The 23,458-nt window shown below is 47.7% G+C and overlaps 1 protein-coding gene across 19 annotated transcripts in view; it reads left to right on the top strand.

Annotated features, from left to right (window-relative positions):
• Positions 1-23,458, top strand: part of EIF4G3 (eukaryotic translation initiation factor 4 gamma 3) — a 1,568,346-nt gene that overhangs the window by 935,698 nt on the left and 609,190 nt on the right. For all 19 annotated transcript variants that reach the window (XM_085608969.1, XM_085608978.1, XM_085608977.1 and 16 more), the window contains one exon: positions 6,912-7,058. In XM_085608969.1, the coding sequence (XP_085465095.1) occupies positions 6,912-7,058 (147 nt within the window). The remainder of the gene's footprint in view (positions 1-6,911; positions 7,059-23,458) is intronic.

The raw sequence follows: 23,458 nt of genomic DNA, 5'->3' as shown, positions 1-23,458 counted from the left end.
TGGGGGTTGAGGCTGTTGATCTCTCTGAGCGCTGGGGTTCAGTCAAAGAGCCAGGTCTTGAGATCCTTCCTGAATTGGATCAGCGACGGGAATTGTCTGAGGCAGAGAGGCTGTGCGGTTTCCTCCAGATCTAGTCTTGTGGATCCAAGGGATGGTGGCAAGGGCCAGCGGAGCGGAGGTGTCTGGTGTGTAGGTGGAATTAGAGGCGGTGGTTCAGGTAAGCAGGCCCTGCAGGAGGACTTTGTAGGGGTGCGTGAGGAGCTGGAAAGTGATTCTTTTGTTGAGTGGGAGCCAGTGGATTTCTCTGAAGAATTTGGTGATATGGCTGCAACAGGGATGTCAAGGACAAGTCTGGCCTAGGCATTTTGAACGGTCTGTAGTTTCCTGAGGAGTTTCTGGGTGACGCCGGTGTAGAGTGTGTTGCCGTAGTAGAGTATGTTGCTTTTGAGTGCGTGGGTGACTGTTTTTTCTGGATTCAATGGGGATCCATCTGAATATTTTTTAAGCAGGTGAAGCATGTGGAAGCATGATGAGAAGATAGCGTTGATATGGCGGTTCATTGTGAGCGAGGAGTCCAGTATGATGCCTAGGTTTCATGCATGGTCCTGGTGGGTGGGGGGGGGAGGAGTTCCTGATGCGAAGGGCCACCAGGAGTCGTCCCAAGTTGACTGGGTGGGTCCCACGATGAGGACTTCGGTCTTGTCCAAGTTGAGTTTGAGGCAACTCTTTTTCATGCAGGTGGCAACAGCATTCATCCCACTGTGGATTTTGTTTCTTGCGGTTGGGGGTTCGTTGGTGAGAGGGAGGATCGGTTGGGTGTCATCGGCGTAGGAGAATATTTGGAGTCCATACTTCCTGATGATGGCTACAAGAGGGGCCCTGAAGATGTTGAAGAGAGTGGGGCTCACGAAGGATCAGTGGGAGAATCCGCAGCTGATCTTCAAGGGTTCGGAGAGGAACGAGAGTAGTCTGACTTGCTGTGTTCGACCGGTGAGGAAGGAGTGGATCCAGTTCAGGAGCTGGTCACAAATGCCGGTGTCATGGAGCATCGTGATTAGGGTGCGGTGGGAGGCAGTGTCGAAGGCGGCCAAGAGGTCCAGAAGGATGAGGGCTACGGTTCCGCCTAGGCCGAGGACGGAGCGGATGCGGGTGGCAGTGAGAAGTGTTGTCTTGGTGCTGTGGTTGCTTCTGAAGCCGGATGGGGAGATGTCCGGGATGTGGTTTGCTTCAATGTACTCCGAGTTGAGCGTTGATTGCCTTCTCGATGACCTTGGCTGGGAACAGGAGCAAGGAGATGGGTCTGAAGTTCTTGAGGTCTGTCTGTTTGGTGAATGGTTTCTTTAGTAGAGGGCTGATCTCTCGTGTTTCCAGTCGTCGGGGAAGGTGGCGGTCTCAAAGGAGCAGTTATGGTGCAGCAGAGCGCGGGACGATGGAAGTGACTACACTATGGGAGATGTGGTGCCGTTATGGGTCTGTGGGGGCTCCGGAGTGGATGCTCTTCATGGTCTTGAGTGTCGTCTGTGTTGAGCGGGGTCCAGTTGAGTAGGATCTCTTGGAGTGTGGTGTGGTTGGGTGCGGTGGGTCTTGAATGTCGAAACTGTCATAGAACTGCCTGATCTTGTGGTGAAAGAAGGCACCGAGTTTGTCACAGAGGTCTTGGGAGGGTGAGACATCCGTTGTCTCGCTGTTGGGCCTGGCAAACTCCTCAACGATGGCAAAGAGTTCTTTACTGTTGTGTGTGTTGGGGTTTATTCTGTTCTGGATAGATGTTTTCTTTGTGGTTTTGAGGAGGAAGTGGTGTGCAGTGATTGAGGCTTTGAAAGTTGTGTGGGTTTCCGGGGTTTTGTTCCTCCTCCATTTCTTCTCTAGTTGACTGCAGGTGCATCTGGACTCATGGAGGGTGGGAGTGAACCAGCTGGCTTTCTTGGAGTGTTGCATGCTGTGTGCCTTCTTGAGGGGTGCCAGGGTGTCCAAGCAGTCATCTTTTGATGATGATTGAGAAGAGGGTGAGCTCCATGACGCTCATACTGGATGGGATGATTATCTTTTACCAATGCCATAATTTCCAACCGAGGACATAGGTGGCTTTCATAACCTTCTCGAAAGATCAGCAAGAAGGTTTGAATTTCCCATGCCTCCCAAACAGACAGACTGTTTTCGTTACGATTTTAAAGAACCCTTTCAAAAATGCTTTAGCTCAATGCCCATTTTTGAAAACATCTGTAATGAGGACATAAAGGTGTTAGAAAATTTAGCCACAGTTGCTGCGGTGTTACCACAAGTTATATAAAAGTATATTTCCCCAAAAGATGCTCCTGCACGTCTCATTGGGCAACCCAACCTAGATTCCACAATCATACAGGCAGACCAGCGCCGGTCTAGAAGCCTTTCAGCACCAATTTCCGTGCCACCAGACAGAGGCTAGGCGCCTTGATAACATCGGAAAGCATTTTTCTTCAGTGTCAGCGCTTACAGTAGGGACAGCAAACCCTTTGGCTGTTCTCAGCCGATACAATCGCCAGATGTGGTCAGATATCGCTCCATACATGTACAAGCCTACTGAGGACATAAGTCTCGCAGGAGGGTGAGCGCGCTTCATCTGAAATTGATTGCACCATGGACATTGCCACTACTTGTTTCTGACATCTAGCAGAAGCAGCAGTGTTAAGAAGATAGGGCTCCCTCAAAGCCACCTCCTTCAGGCTGGAGATTCAAAATAAAATTTTATATCTTCCTCACGATGGCAAAGCCCTTTTTGGCAAACACGTTGATGATGCCCTCCAGGCCATCAAAACAGACACTGACACGACCAAATCACTGGGGACAATGCAATACAGAAAAATGCCCTTTAGTGGTGCTCTGGGTAGAGGGCAGCCCTCCTATAGAGGAGGCTACCAGCAGTATCACTACCCCACATATTCATCAGCCTCTCAGCAGTTTCATCCCCAATATCAAAAAAGGCAACCACCACAAGCAGTCTATAATTGACCTCTTCCAAGGGAAAAATTGGGACTGCAGGGAAGGATGCCAGCCACTGTCCATGACCAGTTGCAGGCACCAGCTACTACCCTGCTTTCTCCATCCTGGCTAGGAAGTAGAATAACCAATCATCTTTAACGCTGACAAGAAAGAACAACCGACCAATGGGTCTTAGACCTTGTTCAATTCGGCCATACATTAGAATTCATCCAAACATCGCCTCCAACACCGCCTCAAACCTCCATGCAAAAAACATCTGCAACTCCTGAAGTTGGAGTTCAAAATCATGCTAAAAAAAGAGTAATAGAGAGTTCCTGTAGCATATAAATGAAGAGGTTTGAATTCCCGTTTCTTCTTTGTCTGTAAGAAGTCAGAGTGGCAACAGATTCTGTATCTAAGAAACCTGAACACCTATCTCAGGAAACAGTCATTCCGCATAGTAACATTGCAGAATATACCGCAGCTCCTGAACCAAGGAAACTATATGTCAACCCTTGATCTCCAAGATGCATATTTTCATGTTCCCATTCACCCAAAACACAGGAAATTTCTAAGATCCACAGTAGCCGGCTGCCATTACCAGTTCAAGGTGCTCCCTTTACCTAAAACCCTACCCTTTCATTTTCACGAAGTGCTTGACACCTCTAGTAGCCTTTCTGAGACAACACAAACCAAGTGTTCCACTATCTCCATGACTGATTGGTCAAGGCACCTTTCAGTCAGACTGCAAAAACGTCAACAACTGCCTGCATGGAGCTTTTCAGCAAGCTCGGCCTCGCACTAAATCTGCAGAAATCAGTTCTTCACCCAACACAAAGGATAACAATCTTAGGGGCCACACTCGATACAATGCTTAGCAAGGCATATGCCACACCAGAGAGACAGCTAAAATTGATGACTTAAGCAAAATTGGTACACAGAAAAAATGTTTCTGTACGCTCTACAAGTTCCTCCTAAGAAGGATGTAATCTTGCAATCCTTTAGTTCCATTCTGCCATCTGTCGATGCGCCGGCTGCAAGAGGAATAGGACAGGCAATGGATACAAGCTACAGTGGCTTAAGACGACTTCATACAAGTCGCTCCGGGCATGATCAATGCCCTATCCTGGTGGACGCTGCAGGCATACCTGTCAATTGGCCTGTCTTTTCTAAACCTGGCTTCTCCTTCAGTCATCACCACTTCCACTTCCCTATAGGGGTGGGAAGTTTATCTCCAGGATCTAAAGGTCAGTGGCGAGTGGCAACCATCTCCTCTACATCTCGACATCCATCTGCTCGAACTCACAACAGTAAATCTAGCCTTGCAGTCTTTCCTTCCAGAATAAGCTCATCCGCATGGACAATACGGCCACAATGCACTACATCAACAAGAAGGCTGGCACAAGATCTCGCCTGCTCTCCCAAGAAGTGCAAGGTATATGGGAGTGGGCCATCCACCATAAAGTACATCTATGAGCGGAACATGTCCCCAGAAAATAAAATACCAAAGCAGATGCACCCATCAGACTGACTACCTTTTGTCACAAGTGCGTGGATCCTGGACAACATTTTTCTCCAGTGGGTCAAACCGAATCGGGACCTCTTTGCATCCCCCCGGAAATGCCGTTTTTTTGCAAGCTGGCATCCTCATCTGGGGTCATGGGGGAATGCGTTTTTGATCGCATAGTCTGGTATCTTTGCCTATGCCTTTACTCCATTCCTCTCCTCCCAAGAATCCTCATGAAAATGAGTCTAACCATTCAGAATCATTATCATAGCTCCAACATGGCCATGCTAACATTGGTTCAGGGAGTTACTCCTCCTCTCAGAGAAGTGCTACTTCCAGCTGAAGCACCCAGATCCCAAGTCACTTCACTTTTCAGCCTGGCTCCTGAGTTCAACTGCGCATCGAAACATTCCACAAGACTACATGGACATATTAGCTAGAGCTTGCGCAGCCAGTACAAATAAAATCTATTGTCACAGAATAGAAAAGATTTTGTATATGGTGCCAAACTGCTAAGGTTCATCCACTTTCCTCTTCACCAGAATAAATCCCCCCCTATCTTCTGCATCTAGCACAATCTGGGCTGGCTCATGCATCCATTAAATTCCATTTAGCAGCCATCTCCCACTTCAGGCGATCACCCACATCACCTTCACTATAGTCCACTATAGTCTAACAGACTTGTTAAACAATTCCTCGAAGGATTGCTTAGGGTCTACCCGCCAGTGGTGCCGCATCCTCCACTTTGCAACTCAACATTGTATTTTCACAGCTTATGACAGACCCTTTTGAGCCCATCCACAGAGTGCCTTTCCATCCTGGAAGGCAGCTCTCCTCTTGGCCTTAACCTCAGCCAGAAGTGTCAGCGAGAAACAGGCTCTCACCATTCAGGAATCTTTCCTCTAATTTAGAAACAATAGGGTAATTCTACGCACAAACCCCAAGTTCAAGTTCCATCAGACTTTCACCTCAATGAACCTGTAATTCTGAAACTTTTTTTCCAGACCCTAAGGTGCCAGCTGAAAGGGCATTTCACTTTTTAGAAGTCAAAAGATGCATAAAGTTCTACTTACAAAAATACAAAGAGCTTTCGTAAATCCAATCAACTATTTGTAGCGTGTAGTGCTTCAAGGAAAGGATATCCTCTCTCAAAGCAGAGCAGTGCTAGATGGATACTCGGCGTCCTTCAGTTCGGTCACCAGAAAGTGAGCAGACCATTACGCATATCAGTGTGTTCCCATTCTACAAGAACTATGTCTACTTCAATGGCGCTGTTTGCCGGTGTATCACTTCAGGCAGCAACCTGGAAAAATACACACCTTTATGCAGCACTACTGCTTGGAATCGGCGGGTCACAGTGATGCGGCAGGGAGCTAAGCGGTATTACAACATCTTCTCCAGTGAAGGTGAGCCATCTCCTTCTTCCCACCATCCTCTTACTGTAACACACATTTTGCATTGTAGTTATATGCATTTCTAGAATATTTTCTATCTATATTTCTGTATATAGATATGTATACATATATTTCTTTCCCTGCATGTATATATGTTAGATTTTGTGGAAAAACGTGCTTCTCAACTGCTATGCAATCTGATTCAAGCATGTGAATCTATGAAATGTCCAATACTGGAGTAAGATAATAAGTTACTTACCTGTAACTGTACTTCTCCAGTATTGGAATCGTTCATAGGTTCACTTGTGACCCACCTTCCTCTCCTGGGAAGCTCACCTTTTCTCTCAGTGGTTGTTTATTTACACTGGTACTTTAAAAATCTAATGGAACTGTGGCTTCTCACAGGAGTGTTTCTGATTGGTTGAAACTTAAGTTTGGTCTCTTTAAAAAAAAAAAATGACTATGTTACTAAACTGAAGGGACTAGGGCCTGTCTAATCTATACCGATCAGTTCATTGCTTTTCTGAGTTACCGGGGGGACTCACATCTCGACTGCGAATGATCAAGCATGTGAATCAACACTGGAGAACTACAGTTACAAGCAAGTCACTTATTTTGTTTGTCATTATGAAAACACATTTTTGTCACATGTACTTTGTTTCTGTCCAATATTCAACAATCAATCTGGACGTAACAAACAGCTAATCACCCGTAACTGCTTAGTTAAGGAGCAAAGGAAATGATTGAAACCTTTGTTTTAAAAAAAATTCTCGCTAGTTTTTCCTCTGTTTTATATTGTATGTTGAGTGTGAATGTGCCGTTGATGAGCATATTTGTTACATAAAAGAATTTAGCAGTTAAAAGATTGTTATAAAATAAATTATACTCCAGTCCACCTCTGACTCATATTTTTAGCTTTTGTAAAAGAAAAGGACGAGGTGAATTGTTGCCTTGAGGTTGTCTTTCAACAGCGTAAATCTGTGTATGTAATTGTTTAGTTTTAAATGAACGAACAAAACATTTAACCATGTTATGTTTTTTCCTGGCTACAGCTGAAAGTGCAGATGACTGACAAGCCTGCTACTACAGTGAATTTCCGCAAACTCTTGCTGAACCGCTGCCAGAAAGAATTTGAAAGAGACAAAGTGGATGATGTTGTTTTTGAAAGAAAGCAGAAGGAACTGGATTCTGCAAAAACAGTAAGTATGAAAGAGAGAGAAAGCAAGAAAAGGTTGAGCAAATTGTCTCCAGGTAATGTACAGGATCACAGAAAACCTTAGCAATGGAAAACAAAAGTCTCTCTACGCTGTCTTTCCAAACGAAACATTTTTCTTTTAATAAGTACATATAAAAATAGAACTTTAAAATGTGTTTAAATGCATAGGGGATAGCATTGCTGGAAAAATGTTTCTTCTGTTTCAGAGATTAAAAAAAAGAACTGACACTTTTCATAGCATGTGTGGCTTTAGATCAGGCTTCTCCAATGAGTAGCTCGTGAGCTACTGGTAGCTCTCTTGCTACCTGTAAGTAGCTATCTTGTTTGCAGCCCAGCCCACAAATTTTGAAGCGCATCTTGGCTGAATTAATATAATTGCACCAACATTTGGAGAAAAATGAAAAACACATGTACCTGAGCACTCAACATATAATAAATCAATGATGTTGTCGCCATATACAGTATTGTCCAAACTATATAATCGGAGAACAGGAGTCAGAGATTTTTTTAGAAGCTTGTGTTGCAATCCAACAGCCGACACATGTTTCGTCACATAAGCGACTTTTTCAAGGCTGTAATTACACATGTATACAAGAAAGTATATGTATTAGTAAAACATATAATATGTAAATACATATTGCGCACAATTAATCATTTAAAAAAGTGATATAAGTCTACTCCAGAACAGAGGTTGCAGGGAACCAAGACAAAGCCACCACGCAGAAATAGAGTATCTCCAATGTGAACGTGTACTAGAAGAACACCCGAGCTAAAAGAATTTTAAAGGTGAAAGTGTACAAGACATACCGTATAATGCTCGTGATAGATTTAGAAAAGTTAGTGCAATATAGTTTTGCTGCAACGATTGGTGAAGGGTGATCTAGAAACTAAACTGTGAAGAAGTAATAAACTGAAAAGCTGGTCACCAGAAGAAAAAGTAAAAAGAAATTTATCTCAGAATAAAGGTCAATTAGCATAAAAGGGGAAACTGACCTAAATGGAATATTACTATTGTCACAATCCCGATGGTCAACAGCCTGGATTAAGAAGATATTCTTGAACTGGTCAGAAGAAAAAAGGTCAATTGTTGTAGCCCTCCCCTTCGTTGGTTAACAAATTAGGAGAATGTTTACATTTCCAAAATATATTTAAAGTTCATATTTGAGTGATAATGTAGCACTGTATTTCTTATCTTTAGGCAATCTAAATCAATTATTTTTTAAATTACTGCTATCACACTTGCCTGGTACACATAGGTGTTAATTGCTGGTAATCTTGCATACGGTGGACACTAATATCCTGTCTGATGTAGTCTTTATTACGTGTGATATGAAGGGGGTAAGCCCTGTATTGGTAGCCAGATAGGGCCTAATTAAAGTAGTACAAAAGAGGTCCTGGCTACCACTTCTAATGCTGCTGTTTTCTTAGACAGACTAAGGGCCAATATCTGAGTTCCGTGGTCCTGGTCTTTTATTTAACTATTACTTCCTAATTTCATTATATCATTTTAACAATTCATACATTCTGAAATAAAGGGTACACTATTTAGTACAAACAAATATAAATAATACAATTATGTGAAAATGTAGAGCAATCACTGGTTACTTGATAAACAGCAATCACTAATAGTGCAGTTACGTGATAAACTGTAATCACAAATACTGCATACAACTAATTTAAATAATAGTGCAAAGCAAACAATAAACAGTACACCAGTCGGTTGTTTCTAGAATATTGAACATAGAGCACTCTCATAACACGCAGCTCATAGTCACTTCTCAGAGATGCTATCCATTGGGAAGAAGCTTAAAAACTGATGTGGTTAAATCAATGTTAAATATCCCTCAACAATGTCTGAGTTCAGTATCTGTTGATCCCTCAACGGAAAAAAGAAAGAAAGTGCCGACGCGTTTAAAATCCCAGTAGTACTGGTAATTAATAAACTCGACCCCTTCTCTTTGTCTACTATCGAATTCTTAGTCTTTATTACAGCATTAATTATATTAGGAGCTGTGGATGAATTTCATTAACCATAAATAGCTCTCATTACGGAAAAGGATGGAGACCCGTGCTATAGACACACATGTTTTGAATACTCCTGCCATCTAGTGTTGGACCAAGACATTTGCAAGCTGTTTTTCTTCAAAATTGTTTTCAAGTCTCGCAAGCTTTTGTCATTGGAACATCAACTCCAGCTACCAGAAAATAATTGCTGCATTCTGCGGTATCAGCAGCCGGAACCTTTAATTGACAACTGAACACTTCACCCAGGGACTTCTCATCAGACTGCGACAATGACCCATACCTTTGTCTGGCATCAACAGGACATTGAAGAATTTCTGTTTGTATTGTAGAGAGTGACTATTGGGATTGTTTTGAAATGAGCATCTTTCCAATTCTGCCATAGGTGCAACATTAAGTTCCCCTGGTTAGATTAACAAGTGGTATGTAAATTGTGCTTGAACCTGAGCATGACAATGCCTCCTGCACTGCCTGCAAGGCATTCTGGTGTAAGAAGATTCTTTGACACAGAAGGGAGAGACATTGGGCATATCACAAGATGCAGCACCAGTAGTTGCAAAAAATGTTTACATCTTCCCGCAGGAAGACCTATACTGCATTCAGTGGGGGTGACGCAAGACCATTGGGCCTTGTAACTGCACAAGCAGGAGAGAGCCAGTTGTTATCCTCCGAGTCCTCGGAGTCCCATCATGAGGAAGTAGAGCCTCCAGCTCAGAGCACCTTTGTCCAAACGCCAGAACCATTCTCAGTGGCTCTGTCCTCCCAGAAACGCATGACTGTCATTCCCAATGGAGTCAACACTGAAAACGTACCCAGGCCAAGGCAGATGACCACTCCTGATGAAGTCTGGCATCAAGTCCAGGCCGAAGAGGCACTGACCTGTTTCTGGCTCTGCCCGCAGAGACTGCTGGACCCAAGAGCCGCTTTCGATGTAAAGCAAGCTTTCAAAGTGGGGTGTAGAGTCTTACCACCCATTGTCTCCAAACATTAGTCAAACCGGTTCACATTTGACACCTATGGAACCTTCAACTGCAAGATCAGAATTGAGCGAGGGATCATTTATGACTCCGCTCCCGAACATCCTGGACTACGAACATAAAAAGCTCTACATCCATCCCTCCATGTGGAAGATCATTATCCGACCTCCTTCACAAGAGCTATGTCACACAATCTTCATGCTCACTTCAGAAATGAGGCTTACCTTTGTAGAAGAGCCCTCCATTGAGCCATCCACCCCTCTCATTCCAAAAAGGGTTAGGGATAAGGCCACCAGCCCACCACCACTACCCCGACCCCAGGTGCCTCACATCCATGCCATTGCACAATTCCCAAACCTCACTTCCCACAGTCCCCTCCACAGACTGATCCAAGAAGCCCATATGCCGCAGGCACAACCAGAGTTATATTATTGATACAAAAACAATTTGCATAGTGCAATTGTAAGAAAAGGCATTGATTTGAGTAGGTTATCAGCATAACTTCTAACATTTCCCCTTTAGCCCGCCCTCCCCCTCCCACGTTCTGGCCCGCTAGGTCGATTTGTCTGTCCTGGTAGCTACTCGTGTAAATATCGCTCACCAATTCCTTTAGTGTTGTGCGTGTGTATGTGTCTTCTTTTCGCTCGGTCCTTACTCTGCCTAGTGCAGCACACAATGGCATCTACTGTGAGGTTGGGGTAGTGTGGCACGGGAAGAGGTCCAGCGCTTTAAAGCCCTCCAGAGTTGTATCCCATTCCATTGAAATTGGGTGTTCGTGCAACCCTCGTGCCTCTTCTCGCCTGATTGCCGCACTCTCTGCGCTACTCCAGCGCACCACCTTATCATACCATGTAGAGAGCGCAGGGGGTCTCGTGGATTTCCACTGCATAGTAATAGCGCATATAGCTAGAATATAGGCGAGATCTAGGAAGCGCAGTTGAACTTTCTGGGTGCTTGTGCGTTTGTGGAGTCCCAGTAGGCATTCAGTTATATTGTCTTCAATCTGTAAGTGCGTAACCTCCCCAACCGCACCCCATACCCCTCCCAATAGTTACTATGGTGCCGGCAAGCCCATAGCATGTGGACGAATCCCGCCTCCTCAGATTTGCAAAGAGGACATCAGTGTTGGGTGTCTGGAAACATGTGGTTTAGTTGGCATGACGTTAAATAGGATCTGCGCAGAGTTGCCCACTACACTAGAGAAACATGGGCACCCCAGCGCATTGAACCTCCACAACATGAGTTGTTTATTCACGGCAGTATCCAGCTCTTAGCAGAGCATTCGTTTTGGGTGGATAATGGCTTTGAAGACCTTTTAGGCAGGATAGGTCAGCAAGTCCATAAATGGAAGTTAAACCCACATGTGCTTCAAAGATATTTCAGATAATAAGGGACTCTAACCATTGACCTGTTTGCTACCCCCTCAAAACGTGACATGCCAAAACTTTGCCTCCAGGTACCCACAGTCCATGTGCAATGCAGTATGGGCTGTGAACTGGTCTGGAAAATTTGCTAACGCTTTTCCACCTCTCCCTCTTATTCTGTGGTGATAAAAGATAGACTAGTGTCCATGGCCCCATGCTAGTGGGCCAGGTAACCCCGGTACTCCAGGCTCCTTAAGATGTCAGTGTGCTCACATGAGAAACTGCTGTTCAGTTTGGCCCTTCTCACTTAGAATTGTGGTCAACTCAGACATCCAAACACCAGGCAACTCAATCTAGTCATCTGGCACCTGAGATCATAGTTTGTTTACCTCAAACTTCCGGAGGAGTGTATACAAATTGCTTGAGGCATGTAATCCCACAGCCAAGAGGAAAGGGTTTGTTCACTGCTTCATTAGTCATACATCTCCATCCGTTTACATTTACTTGCAGTTGTAGCATACATGTCGAACAGAGAGCATTCATCCCCTTTTTTAGGTCTCGGCTCGAAGGCTGCGCTTGCGCAGTCTCGATCCGAGATTTAATGACTTGGAGAAGAGGGGCTTGAACCCGCCCCTCTTCTCCCCTGTTCTCCATTGGCTGGCCTCTTCAATGCTGGCCAGCCATTGGAGAAGAGGTCCCGTCACTCCGATCAGGCCCCGTCCTTTTCGGATCGGGGGGCGTGTTTTTTTCAGAAAGTCTAATTATCTCCTCCAGCCAATGGCAAGAGTAGATAACAGCAAAACACGGCCCCGAATCCGAAATCGCCGCTGCCTTTCTCCGAGGCATTTCTGCTTCGCCTCGGAGAAAGGCAGTGGTGTGCTTGTTATTGGCAATCTGACTGCTATGTAATAAACAGCCACGAACTCATCGTAACATTGGCCCCCGACTCTTTCATGAGATTAGAGCTTTTTCTGAATAAATATTGGAAAATCCACATTTATAATCTACTGCGGTATTCTTAGAGATCAGAGGTAATATAAAGTTAAAAAGCCTTTCAAATACGGGCAACAGGTCGGACTGGTCGCTTAATTTTGGTCCTTTCTCAGTGTTGACAATCTTTGAACCCAGAGACGTCGACTGCTCTTCCACCGCGGCACTTCCGGTGCGCTGACGTGGAGCAGCAGAAGAGGCCTGTTGGAAGCGCTGCCGGTAGTCTGCAGGAAGAGAGTGAAGGAAAGGGTCATTTGAAGTCCTGGGCAATATTCTGTCAGCTCTGGGTCCACGGTAACAGGTGAACCTGCGGGAGCCTCCTTTGTGGACCGGAGAAGAGAGACGATGCTTACCAAGTTTGAAACCAAGTCTGCCCGGGTGAAAGGTGTGTGAGGCCGAGGGACTTACTTCTGGGGGTGCAGCCGATGTTCATTCTATTGACACTGTGCTTCGTCATCTCCTGATCATACGGACGCAAGGTTGTGGTGGTAGTTTGTGTGTATGGACGTCAGTTTGTTAATAATAGTAATGTGGGTTGATTGTGTTAGCCTTGATCGGTGCTTGCTGGCATGGGCGGTTGGAGGTGATTGCAAAGTAGTCATTGGGGTGCCTCAAGGGTGGTCTTAAAGTGCTGGTAGCGTTGGCACCCTGTGGCGGTGTTTTTGGAATCATTGGACTGTCAATTACATTTTTTTCGAGAAACGGTTGGGAAATATTAGAGCACATTAACACCCCGTGTCATGAGTACTTGTGTTTTTCCGTATTTTTGTAGCCATTAGACTTTGCCATTTCGTTTTGCCCTGCTTGGTATCCCCTTCCCACTCTTCACTCTTCACCTGCTTCAAGTTTTTGCATGAAAATTAAAGATTGGGTAATATGAAACAGAGGTAGATTGTTGCAATTTGTATTTGATTTGATTGCAAAAATGCTGAAAAAATGCGGTGGAATGGGTATATATAGTGATGGTAACTATTTGTGACAAACGAAACAGTATGCTTATAAATATTTTACATGTAATCTATACAATTCATAATTCCGTATTTGCAAAGAAATCTTGGAAGTTTAATAGACTGTTAAATGGTTAGAGAACTGTGATAAAGGTTACCCGCTGTAAAAGTGAAGCAGTAGGGTTTCAGTACATTCTATATTTATGATTTGCAGCGTATGCCATATTCCTCCTCCCAGCAATTGTAGATGTAATCTGAAAGAAACACGTTAGATTCCTCACCTTAGAATATCCCCAGGCGTCAGACTGGATCCGGAAGATTTTTCGTCAGCAATACCCCTTGCGCGTCGCTAGGCGTCGTCTGCGGCTCCGCGTCAGTCGGCGTCGTGCGCCGGAATGACGTTGTCGGAGTACTTAGACGCCGCCCTCGCGCGCTGACGTCAGTTCTTCTTTTTTCCGCGCCAGTAAGCGCAGATCCGGGAGAGCTACCCCTTTTAGTCTTTTTTGACTACGTTTTTTGATCCTTTTTGATCTGTCTCGACTCCGGTGCCGGTAGGATGCCTGGTTTTAAAGCCTGTGCTGACTGCAACCGCTTGATGTCGGTTACGGACCATCACCGCCGGTGCCTTTACTGCTTGGGCCTCGACCACGACGCGGCGTCGTGTTCGGACTGCAAGGCCCTGACCTCGAAGGCTAGACGGGAGCGGTCCCGTAAGCTTCTCGAGCTTCGCCACTCGGCTCCGCGCCCCTCTCGATCCCGGTCCAGGAGGAGGTCCAAGGATCGGTCGCGGAGCCGCAGCCGACGTCATCATCGATCGTCTGGCTCCAAGTCTTCGGGTAAGTCGAAGCACTCCAAGAAGTCCAAGAGGCGACACCGCTCTTCGGACTCCCCTCGCCGGTCGCGCGACTCGGCCGAGGGTCAGGGTGGTTCCACCCCCGCGGCTCCAGCGGAACCGCAGGCGCCGCGCAAGTCCCCATACCCGCCGGTCCCTGGGACTGGCGCGATGCCGGCGGAAGTCAGTGCCTTCCTCTCGGCCATGAGGAACCTGGCTCCGCCGCCGACGCCCGCTGGCGCGCCTTCGGGCCCCGTGGACCCGACTGGGCAACCTTGCCGGCCGGCGGTTCCGGCCCCGGCGCTGTCGACGACTCCGGCCTTGACGCCGCAAGTGCCCGAGGGACCCATTCCCGAGTCCCCGCCGACGCCGGTCGACCTCGTCACGCCTCCTCCGCCGGCGTCGACACCGGTACCACCTCCGACGCCGGCTCCGCTCGGCGTCGAGCCCCAGTTCAGCCCCGCTCCGGGCCCGGCGCCGTTACGGCGTCGATGGACGCCGCGTTCGGCGCCGCTGGAGACACATTATGTCTATCGCCCGGCTCCGATCCTTCCTTCTGTTTACCAGGAATCGGATGACGGGGGCGAATGGGAGGGATCCGAGGATCCTATGGCCGTTCAGGCTCAGCTGTCACAGGACTGGGCAGATGAACTGGGGGAGGCCAGTGGTCTGGATACCTCTCCAGACACTGGATTCATCTCTCCTCCGACTGTGGCTTCGGAGGAGGGTGCTGCTTTCTCTGTGGTGCTGCGCAAGGCGGCCGCAGCCCTTGGGCTCGAGCTACCTGCCATGGCTGTGAGGACTAACATCCTCACTGAGGTGCTTCAGTCTGCAGCAAGCTCCACTGAGCCTCTGCTGCAATTCAATGAGGCCCTCATTGACGTTCTGCAGGGCACCTGGTCCAAGCCCTCCACAGTTCCTCCTGTGGACAGGAACGTCGCCAGGCGCCACCGCCCTGCTCCGGGCGACACCAGTTTTCTGTCCCAACACCCTACCCCCGAGAGCCTGGTTATCCAGGCCTCTACCTCCCAATCCTCCTTCCCGACCGCTCCGCCGGACCGGGATTCCAAGAGACAATAACAGTTTGGCAAAAAGCTGTTCTCCTCCCTTAGTTTGGGCCTGCGGTCCTTGAACACCGCCTGTCTCTTGGACCGTTATTCCCACTCTCTGTGGGATACGGTGGAGGACGTGCTGCCCCTGTGTCCGGAGGAGGTCCAGACACGACTTACCCAGGCTCTGGCTGATGGGAGGGATGCAGCACGACATGCTATCCGATGTGGGCTTGACACTACGGACTTCTACCACGGTGGCGCTTAGACGTCACGCCTGGCTGCGGTCCACGTCCTTTTCGGGTGATGTCCAGAGCACTCTCATGGACATGCCCTTTGATGGCACTCGCCTTTTTGGCGAGAAAGCGGACAGTGCGCTGAATCGCTTTAAGGACTCCCGGGCTACGGCCAAGTCCTTGGGCCTCTCGGCCCCGCGGTCGCAAACTTCCGCCTTTCGCCCCTTTCGTGGCCAAGGAAGGGGTGCCTCCTCACGTACGCCTAGCCACCAGCCGCAGAACCAACCTGCGCGCGGGCGTGGTTTCCGCCGAGGCGGATCTGGAGGACGACGCGGTCAGCCCACATCCACCCCGGCAGCATCCGCCTCAAAGCCTTCCTAGTCCGAGCTTTCAGGCCCATTCCACGCCAGTGGGCGGCAGAGTTCGCCATCACCTGCTCCACTGGCGGTCCATCACATCGGACAGGTGGGTGCTGCAAATCGTCCGAAGGGGCTACTCCCTCCCCTTCGAGACGACCCCTCCAGCCATGCCACCGCAGCACCACCGTATCTCGGGGGATCATTTGAATCTTCTCCACGAGGAAGTTTCGGCCCTCTTGGCCAAGGGGGCCGTCAAGCGCGTTCCGAGCCCAGAAGTAGGTCGTGGTTGTTATTCCCACTACTTTCTGGTTCCCAAGAAGGGCAAAAGGGGCCTACGCCCTATCTTGGACCTCCGGAACGTCAATGCCTTCCTCCGGAAGGAAAGGTTCAAGATGTTAACTTTGGCTCAGGTTCTAGCTGCCCTAGACCCGGGAGACTGGATGGTAGCGTTGGACTTGCAGGACGCATATTTCCACATCCCTGTCCTGCCGGCCCACCGGCGTTACCTGCGGTTCACGGTGGGTCAAGAACACTTTCCGTTTACCGTGCTCCCCTTCGGCCTTACCAGTGCCCCTCGGGTGTTCACGAAAGTGATGGCGGTGGTCGCAGCTCATCTGCGCAGATCAGGGTTTCCAGTCTTCCCCTATCTCGACGACTGGTTGTTGAAGGCGGGCTCGCCCCAGGCAGTCGTCTCCCACCTCCAGACTACGGCGGATATCCTGCATTTGCTGGGGTTTTCCATCAACGTGCCGAAGTCACACCTGAGTCCCTCTCAGAAGCTCCTCTTCATCGGAGCGGTTCTCGATTAGGCGCAGTTCCGGGTCTATCCGCCGGAACAGCGGGTCCGGGATATTCAGGCCCTGATTCCCATCTTTCGGCCTATATCCTGGGTTTTGGTCAGGCTAGTGTTGCGGCTTCTGGGGCTGATGGCCTCCTGCATCCTACTAGTGCGTCACGCCAGGCGGCGCATGCGGGCTCTGCAGTGGGACCTGAAGTTTCAGTGGGCCCAGCATCACGGCAACCTGTCCGACCATGTCTTGAACTCGGAGGGCACTGCACGGCAGTTGCAGTGGTGGCTCACGGACCGCGATTGGGTCACGGGCAAGAGCCTCTCCCTTCCCCAACTGGAGCATGTCGTAGTGACGGATGCGTCCCTCCTGGGATGGGGTGGCCATATGGGAGAGGCGGAGATCAGAGGCCTCTGGTCTCCGGCGGAGTCTCGCCTCCACATCAACTTGTTGGAGCTGAGAGCGATCCGACTTGCACTGAAAGCCTTCCTTCCCTCTGTCAGGGGAAGTGTCGTGCAGGTGTTCACGGACAACACCACCACCATGTGGTATTGCAACAAACAGGGCGGGGCGGGGTCGTGGACCCTTTGTCAGGAGGCTCTGCGCCTCTGGATGTGGCTGGAACACCAGGGCGTCACCCTAGTGGTTCAACATCTGGCGGGCTCTCTGAACGCCAGAGCAGACGAACTCAGCCGCCGGTGCATGATGGATCACGAATGGCGCAAGGTCTCTTTCAGCAGTGGGGAGAGCCTTGGTTAGATCTATTCGCCACCGAAGAGAACGCGCAATGTCAGCAGTTCTGCGCGTTGGAATTTCCAAGGCGGCACTCGCTCGGCGACGCTTTTCGTCACAAGTGGAGTTGCGGTCTGTTGTACGCCTTTCCGCCTATACCACTTCTGCCCAGAGTGCTGAAGAAGATCAGGCGCGACCGGGCCCAAGTCATCTTGGTGTCCCCGGATTGGGCACGAAGGTACTGGTATCCCGAGCTACTCAGTATGTTGACCGATCCTCCGATACGTCTGCCCCTTCGGGAGGATCTTCTGTCGCAGCAGCAGGGGACGGTCCTCCACCCGAACCTGTCCAGCCTCCACCTCCATGCGTGGAGATTGAGCGGCGGCAGTTGATGCCATTTGACTTGCCTCCTGAAGTCTGTGATATCATTCTGGCAGCCAGGCGTCCCTCCACAAAGACGGTATACGCCTGCCGGTGGAACAAATTTGTGGCATGGTGCACAGCAAAGGCTGTGGATCCCCTTTCCGCCCCTCTTTCTGAGGTCCTCCTCTTTCTTCTTTCTTTGGCCCGGCAGGGCTCTGCCCTGGGCACCTTGAAAGGTTATCTTGCTGCCATCTCTGCCTTCTTGTGGCTTCCTGATCAGCCTTCTCTTTTCAAGTCCCCTGTAGTTACACGCTTTCTAAAAGGCATTCCTCACACGTTCCCTCCTGTCCCTTTTGTAATGCCTCAGTGGGACTTGAATCTTGTTCTCACATTTCTAATGTGTGCTCCCTTTGAGCCTCTTCATAATTGTGTTCTTCGTCTGCTGACGCTTAAGACTGCTTTTCTGGTAGCCATCACCTCGGCTAGACGGGTGAGTGAGCTCCAGGCTTTATCATCAAAGCCTCCTTTTCTCTCTGTTCATCCGGACAAGGTTGTCCTTCGGCCTCGTCCCTCCTTTCTTCCGAAAGTGGTGACTCCATTTCATCTTGGGCAGTCTGTCACCTTGCCCACCTTCTTTCCGCCTCCGCATCCTTCCAAAGAGGAAGAGAGGCTCCACCGTCTGGACCCAAAACATGCGCTCTCCTTTTATCTGGACCGCACAAAGCAGTTCCGGGTGGACAACCAACTTTTCGTTGGATACGTGGGTGCTAAGAAGGGGAAAGCTGTACACAAACGGACCATCTCTCGGTGGGTCGTTTTGTGCATAAAACTTTGTTATTCCTTGGCAAAAAAGGACCCTCCTATTGGGCTGCGCGCCCATTCTACTCGGGCCACGGCGGCTACTACTGCTTTGGGACGGGGTGTCCCTTTGCAGGACATCTGTCAGGCGGCAACGTGGGCCTCGCTACACACGTTGGCCAGGCATTATTGCCTTGACAGCCAAGTCCGGAGGGATGGCTTCTTTGGCCGTTCTGTCCTCCAGGACTTTCTGGTGTGATGTTGGTTCGCAGACCCACCACCGGGGATGGTATTGCTTGGGTATCTATTCTAAGGTGAGGAATCTAACTAACGTGTTTCTTTCAGATGAACAAGTTACTTACCTTCGGTAACGATGTATCTGTAAGAAACATTAGTTAGTTAGATTCCTCACGACCCACCCATCCTCCCCGTTCTGCGAACTGACATCTAGGGTTAAGGTTATCCTTTTCAGGCCCCTAGATTTTATTTTTGGCACCAGTGTCGGTCTTTGCATGGCTCTGCGTTCCTGGCGCGGAAAGCTATGTACAAGAACTGACGTCAGCGTGCGAGGGCGGCATCTAAGTACTCCGACGTCATTCTGGCGCACGACGCCGACGACGGACGGACGCGGAGCCGCAGACGACGCCTAGCGATGCGCAAGGGGTATTGCTGACGAAAAATCTTCCGGATCCAGTCTGACGCCTGGGGATATTCTAAGGTGAGGAGTCTAACTAATGTTTCTTACAGATACATCGTTACTGAAGGTAAGTAACTTGTTCTTCATTGATTGAATTCTGTTTGCAATCTTGTGGATCATTGTTATAAACCACAGGATTCCAAATAAATTGTGAAGGTCCCTTGCATAGAAAATAGTTACACACCACTGCCGTGAATGCCCGACTGCATATGAGACTTATTATTTTGACCCTGGAATTGTGGTATTCTATCCTGTGCAAAAGAAACCATTGATGGACGGAATGCTGGACAATGCAAACATTCACCCCCAGTCACAAAGATCTGGCTTTAATTAATCATTCTTTTGCTCAGAGGTCTAGGCCGGTCTTTGGTGATGCGAGATCCAGAACCTAACCTATGGCTTCGGAGGTTGTACAAAGTGTGCCATTTTAATGAGCACAGCACCATTGTCTATACCCTGGGTGATAGTAGCGAATTCAGTTTTTTGTGAATCAGTAATGTGACCAGAGCATTTTCATTGTGTGAGGGAGAGTTTACTGGGCTCTCTCATGGTCTCGGCATTGGTTAAGTTAGAGCTATTGGCATTGCTCATGACATTATTTTTGTTTATGTTTTTGTTTTTAAAACATTTAAAGAAACGGCATTGTTATTTACAATGTCAATAGCTTAATCACTCTCTAATGCGAGACCTATTGCATTTGCACCCACACACAGAGCCACCTACACACACACTGATTAAGCTATTGACATTGTAAATAACAATGCTGTTTCTTTACATGTTTTAAAAACAAAAACATAAACAAAAATGTCATGAGCAATGTCAATAGCTCTAACTTTAAAAATGCTGAGACCGTTGCATTGTAAATGCTTGTTTTAATTCCTGTTAAAGACTTCAAGAGTGTCATACTTACAAGAATGCCTCTAGCCCCTGTCTGAAACTTAAATATTGGTCTCACACAGCTCATAAGCCCACCTTTTGAAACGCTCCATTCCTGTAACCCACAATTCTTTTCTTGGAAGGTGTCCCTTTTGGTGGCCATCACCTCTGCAGGATCAGAAAGTTACAAGCATTAACCATAGAATAATCCTTCATCAAGGTCCATAAGGATAGGGAAGTCCGAAGAACTAACGCTAAATTCCTACCCGAGGTGGTCTCATTTCATGCTAACTAAACTATTGAACTGCCCATTTTCTACCTGTGACCCAGACACTGTAGCAGAAATGCTACTACACACATTAGATGTCTAAAGGGCAGTCATGAGCTATATTGACAGAACGAAGTACATCTGCAAAACAAAGCAACTCTGCAGCTTCTGCTACTCCTCATATGGAAGACCCCCTCTCAAAAGCAGGCATTGTTTGCAGGGTTGTCAAATGCATTTAAACGTGCTTTGCCAAAGCTTAGCGTACAGTCTGTGCCCCCAAAAGCACATTCCACACAGGCGGCTCTTAGGCCTACTTGGGAAACATCCCTTTTGCAGATGTCTACAAAGCTGCCACTTGGTCAACACCACATGTTTACTAAACACTGTTATGTGGGGTCAAGCATTCCATAGGCTTTAGTTGACCAGATTGTATTAACATTGTTCTAAACATCCGCATCGCCTGATTGCTATCCACTGCTTTATGAAGAAACTACTTTACAGTCTATGCAAAGCATTTGTATCTACATCCACACGTTACAAATTGAAAATATTAGGTACCCTGTTACCATCTGTTTATAGTGCATAGTGCTGGATCCATTTACTCTCACCCTGCTCCCCAGAAGCCATCAATGATCACAGATGATTTCCTTTCAAGTTCATTGCCTTCTACAATGCACAGTTCACACTATCTTTGCCTTCAGCACTACTCTCCACTAACACTGCTCATCCACTAAGCGAAAACAATCTGGTGGATTGTTTTTCCTGGTGCATTTTGGACAGACGGTGAAGTCACAGCCGGTTTTGTTACAATTTTGAAGATAAGCAAGTTGCAAACTTTCTGGCAAATAATGAATGGCAGGAGCATGCAGATATAGTGAATCTACAGCACTACACACTACGACCAAAAGGGTTAAAGAGTAATTAACATTTTTGTTGTAGAGATGGAGACTCTCAGAGACAAGTTACAGTCCATTTGAACTGGCCAAGGAGCATCACAATCCTGTAATGTAAAGGACACAATACCTTCAGTTATTTTTTCGGTTTCAGTTTGTCTGTTTCAAACAGACCTGTTGCTGACAATATTCATAAAGTGTACTTAGCGGTCGTCCCCTTTCAGCCATTTCCTTTCTTTGACCAGTGTCTTTTACTTGTTAGTTTGAGTCTTTGACAATCATCTTAGCTTAGCCCAGTGGAGTGTTTATCTCTCACTTAATGCTATTGGCTGTTTGGATGTTTCCTTTCATTTGAGAGTCTGTATTGAATTGCTTGTTTGACCGCTTTAATATCACTCTTTTTTTTGTCCACTGTTGCCGGCTGCTCCTGTGAGTCTAGCTCTAATTTGCTAGTGCTGGATGTCTGTGCACGTTTAACACAGGCCTATTGGGTCTGAGAGTTGGATTCCTATGCTGAGGACTCCGCTCTTCATCTTTGTTTATTACAAAATGTATTTTCTAAACAAGTTTGTGCTTCAAATGTTTTATTGCTTTGATTTTATACCATTACATTCTTCTGAAAGGTAGGTGCTGGATTTTACACCACTTTTCCCCTAATTATTTCCGCTTGGGGAACTCTGTTTTGTGGCACAAATGTGGCCAGAGTGGAAATTGTGGGCAGGTTTAGAGAGGAGAAGCTTGTGAAATGTGAAAAAATGAGAAATTGGCTTTGTAAGCAATATGTTTTACGAATGCCTGTTTCCACACCCTGGTCAATCACTGTAATAAGTTTCACAGTCTAGAAAGAGATTTTCCAATTTCGGGTCTTGTCATTCAACTTCAAATTTGCAAAAAGTCTACTTCAAATGCATGGAGGCTGCAGCAACCCATTTAAGGAGAAGTACAATTTAGATATTTTTTTATTTTTTTTCTTCCAAAACCTTTATTGGTCACCAACAAATATTACACAGCTTCTCGCCTACAACCTGGGTTAACAGGCCGGCAGTAACAACATGCAGTTTCATAGTCGTGAAGTACTCGCGGGAAAGGATCAACTGATTAACACAGCATGTCGCCTACAACCCATATGGGCCGGCTGCGAAGTAATGTAACTAAAGCTGTTTAAGGATGCATTATTGAGCAGGTATATCAGCAAGGTGTATTCGAACATTGAATGCTTGAGGTTTCTTTTATTCTTTTATAACCAACCGGTAAGTTCAATATTATCTGTTCTCTCCCAGAATGTGTCCACCATACTCAGTATGTGGCGTAAAGGACCGTTCAGTGCAGAGCTGCAGTGTAATGTATCCCACTATAGAGTGCAGCCAGAGCCCGGAGTGATGTCACTCTGCACCTTACTGACCCATCCAGTGACCTGGGAGGATATAGTCATGATCCAATCAGAGAACGTGACCTGGTGCTACTTCCTTTAATACCATGCAGTGTGTGCTGTCGTAGAGTAGGGTTTACTTTGCCTAAGATCCAGGGAAACGACAGACCCGCCACCCACCCCGCCTGTGTAGCCGGTGTGCGGAGTGCAAGTATATCCGAAAGCGTGTAACATGTCTGGACGTACAGGGAGTGCCATGCATGTTGTGTGTGGGAAGGGAAAGAATAAGGGAGGTGAGGAAATCAATCAGCCGCAGTAGCCAGTGGAGTAGGTTCAGGACAGAGCATGTTGGATGGGCTAACCCTATCTGTATCCCTGTTCCCGTCCACCTCGGATTCGTCCATGTTCTGAGCCCGCAGGAGATATGTAGTGAGGGGTCCCCAGAGGTCTTTGGGACGTGACTTGTGAGGTCAGCATAATTGTGAAGTTGTTCCTGCCAAGTTGACATCGTAGTCAGCCAAATCTTGAATTTGGGCGCTCGCCCTCGTCCCCATCTGCACGCCACATGGCGCTTTGCCAACAGAAGTCCCAGCGCAAAAAATTTCCGATGTGCCTTTATCGCCGAGTTTGAGTGTCCCAACAGGGCAATCTTAGGGCAGGGTGCAGTGACTACCCCAATCATTTCAGAAAGGGCCTCGAATACCTCCACCCAATAAGTAGCCACGGCCTGGCATGTCCATGCCAGGTGCATGAAATCTGCGCCTGCTCTCCTGCATCTCATACAGCGGTCGTTGTCCCTGAGTCCGAATCGGTACAATTTGGC

Source organism: Triturus cristatus, chromosome 1_2 (assembly GCF_964204655.1).
Source record: "Triturus cristatus chromosome 1_2, aTriCri1.1, whole genome shotgun sequence".
In the NCBI taxonomy this organism is placed as follows: Eukaryota; Metazoa; Chordata; class Amphibia; order Caudata; family Salamandridae; genus Triturus; species Triturus cristatus.
The sequence above is the reverse complement of the archived record's forward strand: the minus strand, read 5'-3'. Positions and strand labels throughout refer to the sequence as shown.